Source organism: Neospora caninum, chromosome VIII, assembly GCF_000208865.1.
Source record: "Neospora caninum Liverpool complete genome, chromosome VIII".
NCBI lineage: Eukaryota > Apicomplexa > Conoidasida > Eucoccidiorida > Sarcocystidae > Neospora > Neospora caninum.
In genome coordinates, this window is record NC_018395.1 from 899,102 (window position 1) to 919,104 (window position 20,003).

General features: G+C 57.6%; 2 protein-coding genes across 2 annotated transcripts; one reads left to right on the forward strand and one right to left on the reverse strand.

Moving 5' to 3' along the window:
- Positions 1-317: 317 nt before the first annotated feature.
- NCLIV_031190 (hypothetical protein) lies at positions 318-5,241 on the reverse strand (the record flags this gene model as incomplete). The annotated part of the gene is made up of 7 exons (XM_003883315.1): positions 318-549; positions 1,097-1,200; positions 1,798-1,961; positions 2,471-2,664; positions 2,969-3,117; positions 3,584-4,096; positions 4,339-5,241. The coding sequence occupies 7 exons, from the start codon at positions 5,239-5,241 to the stop codon at positions 318-320; spliced, it is 2,259 nt and encodes a 752-aa protein (XP_003883364.1).
- A 2,622-nt stretch (positions 5,242-7,863) lies between these two features.
- On the forward strand, positions 7,864-18,959 carry NCLIV_031200 (conserved hypothetical protein; the record flags this gene model as incomplete). The annotated part of the gene is made up of 12 exons (XM_003883316.1): positions 7,864-10,146; positions 10,424-11,064; positions 11,766-13,373; positions 13,738-13,829; positions 14,305-14,543; positions 14,873-14,947; positions 15,228-15,291; positions 16,251-16,398; positions 16,934-17,033; positions 17,405-17,700; positions 18,380-18,551; positions 18,891-18,959. The coding sequence occupies 12 exons, from the start codon at positions 7,864-7,866 to the stop codon at positions 18,957-18,959; spliced, it is 5,787 nt and encodes a 1,928-aa protein (XP_003883365.1).
- Positions 18,960-20,003: the final 1,044 nt, after the last annotated feature.

Consider the following 20,003-nt stretch of genomic DNA (forward strand, 5'->3'; position numbering starts at 1 on the left):
ATGCTTCTATTCTGTGCCAGTGTGTCAGAGGCATGCAGTCATCTGTCTACCGCAGTTTTCTTCTCTTCTTCGGTGTTTTGACCTTCTTCCTTTCCGTTGTTTCTTCTGCGTCTGCTCCCCTCAGCGACGGCCGTTTACTTGCCAGCACGGCGAATGAACTTGGCTGCCTCTGCTTCTCTTCTTCGTCTCCTGCATCTGTTTGTTGATTTCTAAACGTGCCGAGGAAACGTCGTGGCGACACCGGTACACACGACACTCCGTAAGAACTCGGAAAATAAAAAGGCTGCCCCCGTTTTCCTTTTTCCGCCTCGTCTCCGTTAATCGAGGATTGGCAGGGACCGAGCCGCATTTGCACAGACCACATTGCATAAACCTGCAGGATGCATTTGCTCGTCGTCTATGTGGAGGGTGTAAGCGAGACGCTTCCTCTCTCGCACCTGTTCTTCTTCCGCCTCCTCTTGTTTGATGAGCGCCTCAGACGGCAGCCTTCCGTCGGGTCGTGGTAAAGGCGGAAACATGAAGTCAGCGATCTCTGACATTGTTTCGTACCTGAGGAGAAAGAGCAGAGATGACGCATCGAACCCCACGCCCAGAAAGATTGTCAGGAGGCGAGCACCAGAAAGACGCGCGTCCGAGAGCGACCGCGACCGCACAATGGGGCAAACCGCAATCCGCCATGAGCCTCAAACTCGGAGAAACTCCACGCTGAGGCCGAGCAGGAAGCCAGGCCGCCGAAAACGAGCGTGCAACACACCGGGTAAGTCGGAGACATGCGGAGACGAAGAAGAACGAAGATGATGGAAAAGCGACTGATTCGCTTTTTCCTTCAAAAAAAAAAGGTTACACAGAGGGTGGACGAAACGGGAGGCGCAGGATTCTGGCCCCAGTGAAGGCAGCACCTCAAAGGTAAGCCATCACTGGATAAAAAAGGACTGACAGGGCACATGCTTGAAATCTCCAAACGAGAAGGATGCAGCAAGAAGTACCGAGCGAAGGACGCTGCCGTGAAGCGACAGCTTTCAGCACGCCAAAGCGAGAGCAGAGACAGCAGAGAGAGGAACGCGCTCCTGATCGAGCCGGGGAGTTGCACACTTACGTCCGAGCGTAAGTCGAGTTGTTGATATGGTGGATTGCGCCCGACGGGTCAATGATGAAGACTTTCGCCTCCGCCACGCCGACATGGACATACGCGCGATGGTCCTGGTCAGAAAACGAAGCTGAAACATCCATATTCGTCGCTGGCTTCCCGTCCTCTGTGCACCCAGCCGCTTTTGTCTTCTCACGGTTTCTCGCCGGCTTTCGCACCCCCGACGCTCCCTCACTTCTTCCTCTTGGCCCCCCAAACGGCTTGTAAACGACATGCATGCAGAAACCGAAGAGAACACCGGTATCCGCGGTAGATTAGGAACCAAAAGACAAACCCCACCGCGTGCGGGAGACTCCCTTTGTAGGCAAAGAGCGGGGCCGATGCGCCCTTGCGCCGCAGCCGGCTTCCGAGGAAATGGAAAAGCGGCCGCAAGCTAGAACACACCGCACCGCGAAACCCATACACTGACTATCTTCAGAGTCATGAATTGTCACCGAATCAACATCCTGTGAGCGAGAGAGACGGAATGGGCAAGCGACAGAAGCACGAGACTCTGAGAGACAGAGTGACAGGAGCCGCGCCCGCCCAAGAAAAAAGTCGCGAGAAGGAAGGACCGTACGGAGCACCCCTCAAAGGGGAGAGAGGCGCAGAGGATGGACGGGGCAAGGCCTCGCAATCGAGAGGCTAGAGAGAGGAACAGAAAAACTTACGGAGTCGCGGTTCCCGAAACCGGCATAGAACGGGTTGTATTCCGGAGGAAAGAGGCTGCGAATATCGCGAAGCGCAGCGATCTTGAAGATGTAAGGTTTCCTCTCGATCACTTCACGCTTGAAAGAGGGGAAGAGGCGGTCGGGACTCAGAATGAGCGGCCCATCTGAACCGCGAAAGCCACAAAGCGCAGGCGAGGAAACAGACTGAGACGCCGAGTTCGAGCGACGCAAACGCACACCGTCGGACCGAGCGCCCCGCACTTTGCGTCGCCAACATCACAACACGCACGCAAACTCGAGGCTTTCGAAGCACCGACTTGGGAGACCGGACGGGTAAACAAATGCGCCGCGCCCGCTCCCTCCAAGCACCACCAAAGGTGCCCTATTCATCTACAGATACGCGTTTCCTTCTGTGGAGTCTGCTGCGTTCGACAGACCACAGATCCCAAGCGCCGATCGCCTCTTTCCGGATGGATTTGCCCCAGCATGTACAGGCGTATCGCATTGCCTGCGCGGCCCTGACGCCTCGTAGACCGAGGAATCCCGCGAAAAACTGCAGCCGTCTGCTGTCTCCGAGACAGGTACACGCCCCCTCCTGAACAGAGCGTCGGATCGAGGTATCGACCTTTCTTTCGGGCAGTCCCTGCTGCGCTTTTTGGGCTTTCACGCTTACCTGGCAGCTTATTCGTTTGCTGTTGCGTCAGCCCGAAGAGATAGTCGCGTGTCGCGTCGGCTTGTCCGATAGCTCGCGCAGTCAGGTACAGAATGAGGTACCCAGCCTTCTTGATTTTGGTGAAGAGCTCCGCAACGCCATCGTGAGACCAGTCCCGGCCGACGATCGGCATCAACTGACCCAACACATCAGATCTGCGTCACCCAAGGCCCGACACATCTCCCAACATCTCAACCCATACACACGTATATACTTATGTATACGTATCTGCATAAATTGTATCTCGGACACACATATATGCATGGCATGAGGCATGTGCTTTTTGAGACGTGGCGGATCTTGTGTTTATCGATTCGGATGGGGGGACCCGGATGGGTCTCGGCATGCATCATACGGCAGCGACGCGAAACGCACACGCCCGTGGTTTTTCCTTCCACCGTTTCCACTGTGGACATCGACATCCCCAAGCGCACCGCGCACGAGCGTCGTTGGCCTCACCTGGTGATCGTCCCGTCGACATCGGAGATAACGATCTTGGGGTACTGAGGCCAGAGGTAGATGGTTCCCATGACGCTCTTGGTGCCCTGGAGGGAGGAGCTGACTGTGAAGCAAATCGAATTTGCACCCGGTTTCAGATTCAGTGAGGCCTGGAAACAAGCGAGGCAGGAGGGAAAAAATGCACACGCAGACGACATGGCGCCAGAGCGTCCTTTTCGAGAGCGTCCTGCCCCGGAGCAAAACCGAGTCAAGACACACACACGCGAATGCCAGCCGCTCGCGTGGGAACACACTGGGCAACGCGTTGGGTCTCTTGCCTGCGTACACCCCAGCCTTCCCGGCGCAGCAGCCGAATCAGGGATAAACGTCGAGAACTGCAGGGCAGACGCACACACTGCCTCGAAACTCAACGCCTACATACGCCCACACCCGCTTTGGTGGTGCCCCGAGTTGCGTCTTTTTGCAGCCCCGTTGCGTGTGCGACTGTCACTCGACTTTGCGGACCAGTTGATCAGGGGTCGGCCGAAGCGACCTTCTGAGGCGTCGGGCTGAGCATCCCGTGCAGGAGGCGGAGGCGCTGGACCCGAGTTCGCTGTGGAAACTCGCGCTATTCACCAAGGCACTGCCTTCTTTCCATTCGCCCTCCTCGCGCCGCACGCCGGCGGCTTCTTCCACGGCGGCCACCGACGCCGCTGCGCTCGCAGTCGCCTGCGCAATTGGGTTGTTTGTCGCCAGAACGATGGGCGCCTTCGGGCCGGCTTGGGGAGCCTCGCCCGCGGGCCCGAGCGCCCCGCGCTCGTCCGTGCTCTCGGTCCCGGCCTTGGGATACGGGAACAGCGTGAGGCTCTTGCTGGCCGGAGGCGGGGCGGAGGTGCGGCTTCCGAAGAACCAGCGCGAGGCCGAGGACAAGGCGCTGCTGAAGTTCGGCTGCTCGAGATTCGCGGTGACCTCGGCGTTCATCAGTCGCGTGAGACTCTCGACAGACAGCGGCCGGTTGAAGACTAGCCAGCAGGCGAGCAGCGGCAGCGCCACTTTGCCTGGATAGTACGGAGGCTTGTCGTCGAATCTCGCGACCAGCGACGGATGGTACCACAGCGCAGGGTTGTTGTCGAAGGCTTCCCAGGACACCTGTGAGACCGCACAGCGCCGACACCAGACACAGAGAAGCCGGGGGGAGTCCGAAGCGTAGGCCTCTGTGACCGCACCTGTCCCTCCTTGTTTCTGTCTCCCCCCATCTCCCCATCTCTCGCTGGCTCCACCGGAGTGTGCCCCTGAGACACGCGAGAGCGCCACTCGGCTACCGCGAGAGGAAGGCTGTGTGCACGTCCTCTTCTTGCCCAACGTCACTGCATCCGGAACATCACGCTTACCACATTCGCATTGAAGACGTCGTTGTCGTGCTGCTCCTCTGTCACTCTGCCCGTGAGCATGTGGCCACAGAGCGAGAAACTGACTCCGGACGCAGACCCCGCCTGGCTCTCCGCAGCGATTCGGCTGTCCGTGACTGGGCCGGCGCCCAGCTGCTGATCTTCCGGGAAGGCGCGGTCGATTTGTGCCGCTGAAGGCGCGACCGCAGGCGCGCCGACGCCGCCGACCACCAGCCTCTCGCGTTCCTGTTCGGCTTCTGCGCCGGACTGCGCGACCGGATGGGACACAGCCGTCGCTCCGAGTTCGGGCTCTTCCTTTCCATCGATAACGGCGCGTCTGCCGTCGTCGGGCGGCGACAAGGCCTCAGCGGCGGGAGATGCCGAAGGGTGCCTTTCCGGGAGCGAGGCCTCTCTGGTAGCGGCGTCTGCGCTCGCCTCGTTCCCCACGCAGGCAGCCTCTCGGTCCTCGCCGTGCCCGGCCTGAGAGCCGTCTTCTGCGCGCTCCTTCTCGTCGTCTTCTCGGCCTCTCCAGTCTTGCTCTCGAGAAGCGAGGCTCGCCCGGCAGAAGCTGCCCTCGCCGCTCGCGTTCGACCGCGGAGACAGAATTGGGCTCGCAGACTCCTCGTCGCCCAGGTCGCCGAGACCCTCGTCTTCGTGGACGAAATACGCCTCGCCGGCTGCGCCCAACTTCATGCGCAGACTCGTCAGCTCGCCGTTCACCGTTACCGTCACCGTTTTCTCCCGCGAACGCAGCAACTTGGCTTTGCCAAAGCGAACGTGGAAAGGCGTGCTGCGCAGCTTATTGTCGTGCGTCGACCGCACACAGATGATGTCGATACACCCCGACAACGTCGCTTGGTTGAAATCCAGCGCGTTCGAGACGCTCGAGACGATCTTCCCCCACATCTTGGAGAGAGCGAGGCAAACAGGCGAGAAGTACCGCGAGGTCAGAGAGCACGCCGATAGCGAGGCTGAAAGCCGGAAGAGAAAGGCGACCGGAACAGAATCCTCAAAGACGCGGGAAAAGAAGCAGATGAACAGGAGACGGGGAGAGGAGGGGAGGAGAGGCTAGGCAAAGGTGGAAAGGGAGGGCAAGAGGGGGAACCGGCCAAGAGAAGAAACGGACCACGGAGAGAGACGAGAGACGAAAACAGCCACAATCAAACCATCGAGGGGAAGACACAAGGGACGATGCACGCGTTGGGAAAAAGGACGGAAAACAGAAACGGGGAGCTTCAGCGCCCTACAGGATTTCTTACGAGGCGCCGATCTGCCCAGACAAAAGATCCTACACAAGTCCGCACACGTCAGTGCCCCATCAATTCGAACAGATACAGAAACGCGCTATAGAAAGGGAAACGCTTTGCCACCGCCACATGTCTGTACAAACACACCAAACGTGTAGATGTGTGCGTGCGAGAGAGAAACGACCGAAAGTGACTGGACACTCCGGGAGGGCGGTCGCAAACGGCCTAGGAAGATCTCTGCAGTCCCACGCAGCCTTGAAACGCGTCTCTCCGACCGCGTTTTTTCGACAACCAAGTTCTTCGTGATTGCTGTGTACAACCCCTTGTCCCCCTTTGCAGGCGGTTTCGCCCTCGTCCTCTGTCTCTCCGACCGAGCGCGTCCGTCCCCGTCGCTCCTCGAGAGTCGCCCCTGATTCGGAGTCTCCTTGCGTGCTTGGGAAGGCGCGGGCTGTGAGTTCTCGTGGCGAGAGCACGCACCGGGACCGTAAATCACTGAATCCACGCCTCACGGGTCTTGCGAGATCTCGAGTTCCGTGATGAGCCTTCTGTGATCCTTCGTCGCTGCCGGAATGTCTCATCCGCCATCGCTCTCCCTCTCTTCCTCAGTCCCTTTTCTTCTGGTCCTCTTGCCCGCTCGGTAGCGGCGCCGCCCGCGCGTGCTTTGCTTCACTCGCTCTTCCTCGCCGCTTCTTCTCCAAGCCAGAGAGCACTCGACTGGATACCCACAGGGAACTGTGCTGCCTCCTCCGGCCTCTCCTCGGTCTCGTCTCGCTCTCCGCTTCCGAGGGTTGCCCCGTAACGAGGCCGCACACGCGCCACGCGAAGAGAGAAGCCTGCCGAGACGCCGGCCTGGCTGTCGAAACGAAAGCGTTCTCGCTCGGAAACGCGCGCACGACGGAAAGAAAAATCTTGAGCGCGCGCAAAAGCGGCGAGAGGGACAGCGAGATCGCAGGAGCCGAGGACGTTGAGGAAACGGACGGGAGACGAGAGAAGTGAGGCGGCGAGCCGCAAGCGGGAAAGAGGCTTTCCGGGCCGGGAGAAACTGCGCTGTGGCGTGTGTTAGAGAAACAGAAGGACTTTTGCGCCCTGTTTGCTACTCGCCCATTTTGCTGACCTAGCCGCAGGAGCGACGGAGGAGGCGCGCGCTCCGGAGAAGAAAGGAAAATGCGCAGACAATCTTCTCCCGATTCTCAAGGGAAGAGGGAAAGAGCCGGCAGAGCCCAAGGGCTCGAAGGGCTAGTTGCCAGCGAAAAAAACGGTGAAAACGGAGGAAAGACCAGAGAAACGACGCAGGCAACCTGACTCGCCACGCCGCAGTGCTTTCGACGCAGTTTTCGAAGCGTTCTCCTTCCCTCGCCACTTCACTCCCTAGGACAAATCCTCTCTCGGCCTTTGCTTTTTCCCTTTTTCGATCTCGCCCCATGCTCTTCAACTTCGCACTATGTGCGTGGCTTGGCTGGTCGAGAGAGGACTGCGGACACCAGGGCGCGACACAGGTCATCGCTACGTGCCCGGATATAAGCCGAACCGGCCGGCCGCTCGTAGTCTGGAACCGCTTGGACGGCTGACGAAGACCAGATACGAGAGGAAACGGCGAGGAAATGTTTTTCTTGCATGCGCCTGCCAGCGAGCACACCTGCATTCTCTTGTCTTCAAAAAGAAGGCAGAGAGCGAAGCGCTCCCGCGGTGAAAAGTCGGGTCTTCTGAGGCAAACCACTGTGTGTGTTCGTTTAACTTTTGCCCCTTGCCAAGTGGACAAGAAAAGCAGGCTAAATGAGGCCCTGGAGACTCGACAGAGAGAATAGCACGTGTTCACGGCGTCGACGGTTAGTCGAGCGATCAACAAGAGAGTAGGCGAAAACGAAGGACGCGAAAGAAAGCGTGACTCCGGCAGGGAGACAGAGACTTAGAGAGGTGGAGAGAAGAAAGCGTGGTAACCTCTGAGATGCAGTGAAAGGAAGAGAGGCGGCAAAGACGCGTGCCGGCGAGATCCAGGAGACACCAAGGACCAGCGAGAGGCGAGAGCGGACTGACGGGTTCACAGCAGGAAGACAATACAGAAAGGAGAGAGAGACAGCACACATGCGCCCGAATCCGACTACGTAGCGGGAGATTGGAAGCTGGCGCGAGCGCGAAAGGGCCCATTTCGCGTGCGGGGAAGAAGGCGCTCTCCTTTTTGTGCGGCCTCATTTTTCGCCCTTTCTCCTCTCTTTCTTCTTCTCGTCCTCTTCTCTGTTTTTCCTCTCTTGCTCTCCGTTTTTGCTTTCTCCCCTCACTCACCATGTTTCTGACGTCTTTCTTCGACGGAGCTAGACCTCCGGACACATCGGTGTCGACCGCGTCTGAGGGGCCCTCGCGTTCTGCATCTTCCACTCTCGGCCGAGGCGCTGTGTCTTCCTCCTCGTCCCCCGCTTCTCAGCCTCAGCGGATCCAACCGCAGGATGCTCTCCGTCAGAAATGGCCTCAGCAGAGCGGCGCCCCTGCCTCTTCACTGTCGCCCGCACCTTCCAGTGCCTCGTCAGCTGAGGCTCCTGAGAGAAATGCTCCGTGGACAGATCTCAGGGACGTGCTTCGCCACCAGCTTGCGCCGCGACAGCGCGCTTCTTCGCCTCCGCCTTCTCATCCTTCTTTCGCGTCTTCTTCCACACCGTCTTCAGCCTCTGGTGTTTCGTCTGCTCCTCGTTCGGCTCCTGTCTCCTGTCCACTGGGGTCTGCCTTGCCTTCGCTGAGTCTTTCGACCGAACAGACCGAGACGAGTCCTCGAGGAGGACAGCCTCGGCCCCCCTCGGCTGAGAACGGTGGGTGGTCTGCTGGCTCCTCCGCTTCCTCGCTTTCCGGAGAGAGGCGAGAAGACACACCGAGCGTAGCTGACAGCCCGGGCCCCGAGAATTCGGAGCACTACGCGGTACGGAGAAGCGGAGAATTTTTTGAGGCAGGCCAGCGCCCCGAAACGGCTACCCGACCTTCCTGTTCACCTGGTTGTGATCGCCCTCTCCACGCGGCGTCACCCCCTTTTCACGCTGTTTCTTCCTCTCCCTTCCAGTCTGCCTCGGAGCCGCCTTCTGCCGAGTTTTCCTCTTCAGAGTCGTCCTATCCCAGAAACAGCAACACATCTTCCTCTCCTCTCAAAGAGGCCGTGTCCTCTTCGCCTTTCGCTTGCTCGTCTGCTCCGTCTTCGTCTTTTTCTGCTTCCTCGCTTTCGTCTTCCGCTGAAGGTCCAGGATCCGGTCGCAGCCTCGCGTCGGCGCTGGACAGTCTGGTGTTGCAGGACGTGCGGAGTCCGGCACCGTCGAGTCTCTTTGCGCCGACCCGCGTTTTCCAGGTGACCGCGCGAGGCTTGTCGACGACGCGCAACTTCCTCTTGGGCGAGGGGGAGAGAAGAGAAATGGGTTGCGCAGCCGAGCCCCAGACGCGGCCGGAAGACGGGGCGCGGTCGGAGACGGCGAGGCGCGACGCGCCTGACAGAGGGCAGGACGGGGCCGCGCGGGAAGCGGAAGCAGCGATCAGAGAAAACGCCGACGGCGCAGCCAAGACAGAAGATCGAGGCGGTGCCGTCCTGTATCTGCCTGCACAAACGGCCACGCGCATGCGCTTCTTGGCGACGAAGAGACATCTGGAAAACTGGCTGCCTCGCCGTCTCCCCGTCGCTCGACTCGCCACTTCGGGGCTCCTGCCCGATCCTACGCGCTGGACGGAGACTGCGCCCTGGCTAGAGAGACAGCTCGCTCGCCACTGCCTCAGACGAGAAGACGCGCGCCTCCGAGTCTGGATGCTTCCGCAGTCGAGGGCGCCCGCGCCCGAAAGAGAAAGGAGAGAACGCGAGTCGCGGGATACGCGAGGCAACACAGCTGGACCAGAAGCCTCAGGCAAGCGGAGAGAAGAAGCACGAGGAAGAGAAGAAGCACGAGAGAGAGAGCGTGTGTTTCCCGGGAAGGAAACGCTGGAGAATCGTGGTGTAGACGCGAGGGCGGACGGCGAGAGGCGCCGGAAGGTTCGGGGCGAGAGAAACTCGCTTCCAGAGTTGTGGGAGCTACGTGAGGCAGTGCAAGAGCAGAGACGCGAGCTCGTGCGAAGGGGGAGAAGCGGAGAGTTGGACGAAGACTCGGAGGGAGAAGGCTCGGAAGGAGAAGGCTCGGGAGAAGGCCGGGTGTCTCGACGGCTGGTCCAAGCCGTTGCGCGCGTCGAGGCGCTCCTCCGCGTCGAGGAAGCCCAGCTGCGGCGGCTGCGCAACGGTGAGGAAATTTCGGTGGAAGACGAAGCAGGGGAGACGGGATCGAAGAAGGCAGGGGGTCTGGTCGAAGCAGCCGCAGCGAACCTCGCCAAGGTCGGATACTTGGGCCAGCAGGTTCAAGATGTCCAGCGGTCTGTGGCGCGACTCCGCGGGCACGAGGCCGGGGAGACGAAAGAGAGGATGCGCGAAGACGGCGAACACGGCCATGGAGAGAACGAGGCAGGCCAGAGTGAAGAAGAGGTGCTCATGACGGAGCTCATGGACCAACTGGCTGAAGTTGCTCTCTTGGAAATGAAGGAAAGATTCCTCACTCAGCTGACGCATCTCCTCGAGGTAAGGAAAGACGGTCGATTGCACAGTTTATAGAGATGTTCTTCGAGGGGAATCTTGCCATCGCTGGCCTTCAACACCGGTTCGAGTCGCTTCCGCCGGCGTGTCTGGATGATTTGTGTGTCTGTGTGTTGCTCCGTGGGTTGCGTCCGCCGTATGGTGGTGCACCTTATCGCCCTTTTCCATTTCTCTTCGGCTCACCCGTATAACCCGTACAGTCGACTGTAGCTCTCCTCTCTCTTCGTTTTCTCCCTCGTCTTTCCCGGATGCCTTCTTTCAGCTTACAGAGTCTGCGCGGCGTCTCCTCGACCGTTTGCTTCTGCTCCCATCTGATTCGTCTTCGCCTCCCGCGTTTTTGGCGACGGCGGGGCACCTTCTTGTTCTGCTCACGCACGTAGCAGAAGAGGCCCGCGTGCAGGCTCTGCCGCCGGCGACACGGCTGCATGCGAATCAGAGACTCCGCTCCCTCATTCAGCGCGCTCGCGGCTGTTTGATGGCGTTCCTGAGAGCTGCGCTAAAGTCCATGGAATGGGGCACGATGGTCCCGAAGAAGCCCGTTCCCGAGGCGGAGACGGGGGCCACACGAGGGACGGCGGGGTCCGAGACAGATGCGAACGACGCAGGAGGAGAAAAGGCGACGCCTTTTTCGCCGCTGTTTCTCGTCCTGGGGGGACTGTTTGCGCTGCAGGAACTGGACGGGGCGTGCACGGAGGCGCCCAAGCAGCCAGAGAAGAAAACGCGGTGGAGACGCGCTCAAGAAGGGCGGAAGGCGGGGGAGGCTCAGGACGAAGGTGGAGAGTCGCCTTCGAACACAACCAGACGCGTCGTGGGGCAGACTGCGGCCTCGCATCCTGAAAAGGTCTGGGCAATCCAAGCCCTGGCTTCCCCGCTAGCTGCAGCCTTCCATTTCCACTTCTGCAGGTGCGCTACCGATCGAAACCACGCAGAAAACGTACGCACCATGCACCTGCATGCATCAGTACATGCATAGGTATATAGATGGGGATGTATGTGTAGCGACACACACCAAAAACCCACACACATATATATGCGTGTCTGCGCCTATGTAATTGCACGCATGTTGACCTATGCATATGCATGCGATCGTTCTGTTTGACACAGACGGGTGAGGTCCGCAGATGGCTGTTTTTTTCGTTCGGCAAATCCGCGAGTCTGACGCACGCGTGTGGGCAAGGCTGCACGGATTTGCGAAGGCGGCTCGCCAGTCTGTGAGAGGACGGGAATCCTTTCCGCCACGTTGTCCGCGTGCCTGTGCTTCGGGTATCATTAGTAGCACACACGACCGCAGGCATATGCGCCTTCACGGCCTGGGGGTACGAGGACGCTGCATGGGGCCCTCCCAGCGCTGCCGTGAAGTGCACGCGCGTCGCTCAGGCTTCCTGTGGTTGGAAGCGCCGAACCGCCGACCCACTGTATGGAAAGGCGCAACGCGTGTCTCTATTTCCCTCTGTACACATACATCTCTAGCATCGTGGGGAGCTGAGGAGACGGGAGAGACGCGCCTCTGCTTCAGCCTCGACTGCGCGCGGCGCGCCAGGCGTGTAGATGAGGGCTCCGAAGATGGCCGTCGTGTCTCTGTCCCGGGGTTTGTTTTCGTTCAGAGAAGAGGGCGGGCCTCTGATGCGGTTGGACAAGCCTGAGTGGGCGCGGGAGTTTCTTTTGAAGCAGCTGGAGCGCCACGAAGATTTGCTCTACGACTCAGCCGGAGTCGACTGGGTGGATCCAGAAGACTGCAGAGTTGAGCAGGTTTTGCAAAAAAGTAGCAACGCACCCAGCGCTTCTGGGTCTGCCTTGGTTTCCCACTTTTTCCTCCCTGACCTTGCTGGCCATTCTAGGAAACACGACATGCACATGCCCTCTACGCCCTGGCTTCGCGGGGTGTATGGAGACGCGACGAGTACGGAGACCGAGACAGGAGACAGGGAGGAGGCCGAGGGAGAGAGGAAGGCGAGAGAAGAAGGACTGCACGCGCTAGAAATCGCTGCATGCTCTCTCTCGCTTCACGTCGACCCTGCGGAAGGCCTGCAGCTTATTCTCGCCGACGCGTTTCGCCAGTTTCTCTTCGATCGCATGCCTCTCCTCATTTTCGTCCCTGTCTCTTCTGCGGTCCCCGATGCCCCACACGCGCCAGTCGCCCCACAGACGTCGCCTCTGGGTGCGTCCTCGTCTTCCACCGGGCACGGAGAGGAGTTGGAAGCAGGGAGACCACGCCAAAACGGCGAAGGCGTGGCCGTAGCTGAGGGCGAGAGTGGTTTGGGGGCCTCGTCGCAAGAGACGGCCGCGCCCGCGTCGACGCAAGTCGAGGTTGCGGCTCCTAACAGCGGTTCCGCCTCTCTGTTTCTCTTCCATCTTCAACAGGCCCTAGATCTGTTCGGTCTCTGGAAGGACCAAGGCAGCCTCAGGGCGGCCAGCGTCATCGTGCGCGACTTCAACGAAAACGCGCTGGTCTATCCTCCGGGCGCGGGCCCACTCGCGTCCCCGCAGGGACAGAGCCAAGGCGAGGCCGGCGCAGGGGGGGTCGGGAGGAAAGCGAACAAGAGAGGGAGGCGACGAAGAGACACGAGACAAGACAAGGACGGGGGGGAGACACGCAGCGAAGCAGAGACGACAGGGATCGACGAAACGGACCGACCAATACCCGCGAGGGACAAAGACGGAGCGGAACGGAGAGGAGCGAGAGGCATTGGCGAGGGAAGCGTGACGGAGGGCAGGCAAGAAGCTGGAACAGGCAGCGGAGGATTTTCTCTCCTTCGCGGCCTCGTCACAGCTGCCCTACGTGAGGATAGTGACAGGGAGAGCGTGCAAGGCGGAGACACGCCGCAGGCTGTCTCTGCAGTCGCCAGGGGAAGACAAGGCGGACGCGGGGGGACTCCAGATGCGGAGAGCGCCGCAGAAACACCGCGGGAACGTGACACAGACGGAGACGCTTCTGAGTTCTCCGGATCGGAAATGAGTGAAGATAGCGACACCGTGAAGAAGGAAGAGCAGGAAGACTGGGTCTCTTTGAATTTTTTCGACACCGCCAAGCCCGCGGACCGGCCTTTCCCCGGTCCCGTTGGAATGCTCGAATTCTGGATAACTCTCGATGCGGCTTTTCTGACTCGAGCGATCGAGCAACTCATTGCCGATGGCGCAGCGACGCAGCCCCACGCGCTCGCCACGTTCCTCCAGCACCCCCCAGATCTCCAAAGGCTCCTCGCTTTCTCCAGGTCAGTGTACAGCGACGAGCCAGGGGGAAAAAGAAAACACTGCATACACCGCAAGTCCCTAACGCCGTCTACAGGCTGATATTTACATACGAATATATATGTATAGATATGTATATATATAGATGTATATATATATATATATGTATATATGCATGCATATGTATAGGTGTGTTTGTGTATGTTTAGCTGCAAGGCCTGGAGCCGTCTACAGATTGACGTTTACATAAACACACACATACATATATATGTATATGTGTATGTATATTAAAATGTATATGCGTTTGCATGTGCGGACGCAGAGTAAACCTACATGTACACGTGAATGTAGTCCGCTGCTCCTCTCCTTCCCTCCTCTTTTGTCCAGCGAACTAGTCGTCGCCGCAGTGGCGCTCTTCGACGCTGCCTCGCCCCGCGTGGGGGCGTTGTCGCAGGACGATGCGATTGAGAGCTTCTACAGTAAGGAGACCGCACGCGGTCTGTCCGGAGAAGCGGAAAGTTTCTGCAGTGATAGTCCTTGTTTCTGCGATCCGTGCGAGCTCCCCAGTTCCCGCATCGCGCGATGTGTCGAGGCAGGAAAGCGTAAAAGGCGGAAACGCGTCCTCCATCTCCGAATTTCAGCCGAGTGGCTGAGACGATGGGCTCGCCCTCGTGCAACCAGAGGGGCGACATTTCCCGACGAGGCGGAAGTTGGGGGTTGGCGGAGAAAGCACCGCTGAACTCTAAACCTACGTGACTCACCGACTGTATCGCTTGCTTTGCCTTGGCACCCCTTTGTTTGGAAGACGCCAGCTGTTCGTATTTGAGGCAAAGACAGTGTCTAGGGGAGCCCCGATGTTTTTTCCGCCCTCGCTTGGCACCCTTCACATCGTTCGTCCGGAGTCTCGCGAAACAGAGGGACGGGGCTGAGTTGTGATCCGACGCGCTTGCGCAGGGGGTGTGTTCGGCCCTTCTCTTCGGCGGCTTTTGGAGACACTCAAGGCTGCGTGGAACAGTCTCGACTCTCTCGCGACGTCTCCGGCGCTCTGTGGGCTGCTTCTGGAATCGACGAACGCCCTGTGCCTGTACTTGGATCCTCGGAAGTGGCTAGCGGAACCGAATGAGGAGCGTTCCGAGAGGGAGGATCCCGCTGTCTTTCTTCTGCGTGCTTTCTTCCGGCGCTTCCTCGCCTCTGTAGGTTTTCGAAAGGCTTTCTTTGCCGTTTTGTCTGGGCGCTAAAGAAGGGGAGAAAAAGGCCACGCACTGGAGGGAACGGAAAGGAAGCACGCAGCCACGCCGCTCTCTTACGAGGGCGCTTTTCTATCGCCGGGCGGGCCTCGTCGTTTCTCCCGAAAGGCACAGACTTCCACGTTTTTCCCTTGCCCTCGCGATGACGCCCTCGCCACGTCTTTGTAGGTTTTTCTGTTTGACTCGTTGGCGCTCCCTGTGGTCTTTCGGAACTCTTCCCCTGTGGTTTAGGGTTCGTCTCTTTCGCATGTGCATCTGTGCCTTTTTGCTCGCAGGAAGTCGAGGCTCTGGAAACGATGCGAAGCCGAATGGAGGCGTTCATCCTCCTGGAAGTCTCAGAGCATGTGGAGGTGCGCCGGAGAGTCTGACGTTCTCGAGAACGAACATCGGCGCATGAGGAGAGACAGAAATGCAGGAACACGGCTTCCTCTCGCATAGTGACTCATGCAAGTAGAAGACGATCGACGCCCGAGACTTGTCGTGTGGATGTTTTTGCATCGACATATGGACTTTTGTAGCGAAATCCACGCTGATTCATGTCTCACGTATGTGGATGAAAATGCTGTCTGTGAAACCACTCACCAAAAATCTGTGGAACGCGTTTTTGTGGGTGTTTTTGCTCTCTTCTAGGCCGCGGCGCCTCGCCTAGCCAAGGCGATCGCCCCGTTCGACTCTGCTCTTCGTCTCCTCGAGGGTACGTCTCTCCTTCTGTCTACGGTTTCGCGCAGATCGGAGACTCCGTCTCCACAACAGACTGAGTTGCATGCCTGTGTCGCCAGAGCTCGCTTTTTCTCGCCTTACGTAGCTGCCTCGGGATTTCGCTCTCTGGCTGTCTCTGCTGACGCCTTCGACAAGGCTATCGAGCTTTACAGTTTCATGATTTTTCTCTCTACACAAACCCGCGCGTGGACGTTCTAGAATGCAGCGTCAGACAGGTTCTCTGCGAGCATGCAGGCAGCACCGTGAGGAGCCCGTGAAGAGAGAGCGCACACCAGACACGAAGAATGCACAGATGGACGTAATTAATCCTTGTGTGGTTTGTACCTATCTGACTCCAGTTTCATCGTTATTGATATTTCATTGACATGTTGATGCCATAACTCCTGACAAACCACCGGTTTTGGATGGTATTACCGTTAACAAAACGGATCCACGTTTTATTTTGTTAGCAGAGCATAGTCAAGAAGATAACTATTGTGGAAATAGAACCAGTTGAACACCATGGATTAATATAACAAAGATAATCGGGGTAATCTGGAATCCTTCGTGGCATAACGTTGTGTAGTTATATGTTGCGTATATTCCTTAATATCTGGAACGCGAGGCGCTTCGGCGGGGGTCTGCTTGTATGCATGCAGCCTGGTGTACAAAAAGCATACGGTGGATAGCGGTCGACGTAGATCTATGTGAACTAGTCTTAAACACACCGCTCGTCACGTAACAAAAAGACATCACTATTTTAGATCGGTGTATATCTACGCACCCATAGATCCGCAAATGTTCAGATTCCTAGCAGACCTGCGATTCTCTCGTACGGCGTGCATGTTGGCGCCGCACTCCAGCTTCTCCGTTTCGTTTGGTCCTGCCTTCTTTGGTGCCGCGTTCGAGCATGCGCGTCGCCTCTCGTCATTCGCCTCTTCGGGCGTTTCACAGGCTTCACAGCGCAACTGGACGCTCGTCTTCAAAGAGATTTGCGGCGACGAGCTCTCCAGCAGCTGGACCATCGGGTTCTGGAGATCACCAGCTCGAGCCTGGCGACTCTGACCGGCCGGGAGACTTTTCTTCTGCTCGGAGAGAACTGGTAAGACACTGCGCAGGGTGGAGCATCTGGGCGGAGCCTGAAAACCCTTTGTGGCAGACGCTTGCAGCTAGACTCCACCGAGCACGGAGGAAAACCGAACATCGAGACGGCTAGCCTGGCCTGTGTGAGTCACCAAGGAAGAAAGCTTTCTTTTGCCTCTCAGTTCAGCGCTGCCCGCTCCACTGCATCGATTCATATATATATATATATATATATGTATACGCATGTTTACGTATGTGTTCAGACCTTTTATATATGCGTATATGTGCGTGTAGGTGAGTATATGCATCTAGTTCCGGATAGCTGTCAGTGTGTCCTGTGTGGCTAGGCTGGGCAGCAAAGTAGAGGCCTTTTGATTTGCGTGATTGTGCTAGGTTGGTCGCCGAGGACATGAAATTGAAAACGGTTTTGGTTGTATGCTTTCCTTTTCGCCTTTCGTGATTGCTCAGAAGCGAAGGCGAGACCGTTAACGGAAGACTCGGCGATCATGTCGAGAATCTTCTCGGCGTTGTGCCTGCTGTGTCCGGTGTCTCAGCATGCATTTGCGAAATGAGGCTGGGCGTCTCCTTCCGTCGACCTCCGCCGCCCTCGGCGCGTCGGCAGCCGAAGCTGAAGACCCGCTGCCACGAACTTACGTAAGTATGTTCGTCCAAGACACGACGAGCGAAGAGACGTCGTGTTGCTTCAGTGGACGCTCGGGATATTTCTCTTCGTTTTACGTAAAGATTTTTCTCTCGTGACTCGAGTTTTCCCCGAATCCGCCTCCACGTAGCCAAGCTTGAGTCTCCCTTGTTTTGTGTTCAGCTTTCGTTGCGTTTCTACTTCTCCGTGCCGTTCTGGCCATTCTGTTTCTCTCCACTGTTTTCCTGTTTTTTTTCTGCCGGTGCTTCGACCAGCGGACTCGACGCTTTCTGGCGCTCGTCACATCCATTGCATATTCAAGACGTGTCACACGTCTCCCTTCTTGTCGATTCTGCGACGTTCTGTCTCGGCTGCATCTGAACAGGCGGTGGGAAGGCTTCTCCTGGAGCCGTCAACTGTCTCTAAAGAAAATTCTGGCTCTGCGTGGACCGCCGAGCGCGAGTCAAAGGCAGCCCGCGTGTCCGCGCGAGGCGCTGAGTGCGCCTCAAGACGTGCGCCAGACGGTTCGACGGAGGAACAGGAGAATCAGGAGAATCAGGCGTTCGATGCGAATAAGCAAGAGATGACTCGGGAGAATCGGGGACGAGGCGGAAAGCAGGAGACAGTGGATTCACAGGAAGACCGAGGAGGCAAACTGCAGTTTTTGATGAATCCGCTCGCGTAGGTCACTTGTATAAGCTAGCTTGGAAAGTCGCATTTGAAAGAACAACGGAAAGGAGCGGGAGGGAAACAAGCACGGGCCCCTGGCGGAACGGACACTTGAGGATCAAGAGTGTGGAGGGAAAATCGTCTTGTAAATTAAATGTGGCGTTTGGGGGTCGACTATGCGCGATGCATGCAGCGTTCTCAACGCGTCAAGTCAACATGAGATGAGAGGAAGGAGAGAGAGATTTTAAGGAGGCTAGTAGTGGAGGAAGAATGAGGAAGGAAGGAAGGATAACGACTCAGGGAAAGAAGCGGTGAGGGTGTCAAGCGCAGGTACACGTCGGAGGACGGGCAATAGGATGTCGATGATTCCGCTATGCCTAAAGGATCTGTATACTTAACTCTCCATTGCATGCATGTGCACAAGTCGGAACGCTAGTGTGTGTTTCAAGATGAGCACGCGTATACTTTTACGAGGATTAGCAGGTTTCCATGTTTCGGGCTGAGACGCATGTCCGCTTTTAAAACGTTTTTCTCCGTGGACCCTGTTTGCATTCAACTGGATTTTTTCGCAGCCAGGTTTCCCTGTTTCGAATCGACAACACTGACGCCTCTGGTTCAATCGCGAATAAAAAAGAAAGTTTATCTGTACACGCTTTGCTTCGCGTTTTTCTCCTGCGGTCCTCTCTCCCAGACGTGTACAGCATGCAGCGGGGGCCTTCTGGCAACTCGCCTCTGTGGAGAGTGGACGAGGCGTCTCGGAGGATTTTAAGACTCGAGGAGAGACGGAATGCCTCCGCGACGCGTGCGGGGAGGGAGCGATGGCCTCCAAAGAAGTGGCGGCTCTTGAAGAAACCTTCAGGCTTGTAAGTCTCTTTTCTACTTTTTCCGCCTGTTCAACGCCAACAGCCGAGCTGCATGCACCACACATTTTTGCGCGTTCTGACACGGCGATCCACAGACTCGTACACAAACGCATGTACATATATATGAAATACATGTACTCTATGTCTGCTTCTTTGTATATATCGGTGGGCGTGTGGCATGCCTACCGGAGATATCTTTTTTGCGAGCACGGAGAAGAGACCCAAATGCATAGGTGTATGCATGCATTCTCGCTGAGTGCAGATGTGGCGTTCTTCTCGAAGAGACATTGTCTGGTGCGTTGTTGTACCTCGCTCGTGTTTCTGTCGCTTCTCCTGCAGCCTCGCGGCGTCCTGACACGTCAAGAGCTTCTCCAGCTCGTCAGTCTGCGTCGAGCAGCAACGCCCTAGAGCGGTGTGCATGGAAGGGCTCTGTTGGCGACTGTGGAAAAGAGCGAGAAGAGACGGGAGAGAAAGGAAATCGGTGTTTTGTTTTGGCACCCAATTAAAAGCCGTAGACCTGCTGGAGACTTCCGCGGAGTTCCATCGAGCAACCTGCACGGGACGCCTGCTTTGGCAACTTTGTGAACGATAGAAGAAGAGAAATGGGGAGGGAGGAAAGCTAGCTCCTGACGATAGATAGGGCGGTCGACTGCTAAGGAAGGGTAGCATAGGGAGACGAGCCGGAGCGAGCCCAGAAGCCGGGAGGAACCGGGGAGTTACGAGGTACAGCTCACGGTGTAAACTGTTGTAGAGACTGTCGTTCATGGCCGGCTCGGGTCAGTGCCGCGATTATGACTTGCATCTTATTGTAGTAACAAAACACACATGAGAGTGCGAAAAGCTGTGGGGATGGGTTTCAAGGTGCCGGCGTGGCACACCGGTATTGAAGCCACTGGGGACTCGCAAGAAGAGGTCGCAAGTCAGAACCATTCACGGAAACGCAGTGCCACAAACCCCATATGGGAACTTTAGGGAGACAGCACAGGAGGCTGTCAGGAGTAGACCGTCTCGTCTGTATGGCATCGTGACTCCACGCTGTCCTCGTCCGGCGAGGCAGTTAACAGGGCGTCTCAAAACCATAAACGAGGGGTGTGAACAGGTCGGTCGCCTACGATGAAACGAAGGCGACACAAAGGTCGCGACGCCCCATCCAGGCATGGTGACGCGCGCGAGTCTTGCGGGGAAAGGCGTGCAAAAGACTCTCCGTTCTGGTGATAGCCTCAACCGCGCGTTGCAAACTGCCGCGTGACGAGCGACTTCGAAGCGAGAGGCGGCTGACCCTAGAGACGAGTCAATTTTGGCCAGGCCCAGAGTGTGTCTTTTGTAAGCCGGGACCGCCGACTGCGTGATTTACTTTGTGGGGAGGAACTGAGGAACTGCGTGGAGCTTCCTTTTTCGCGCCCGATTCAGACGAACCTCCCGCCCTGGAACTTTTTGACGGCGCGCGAGACG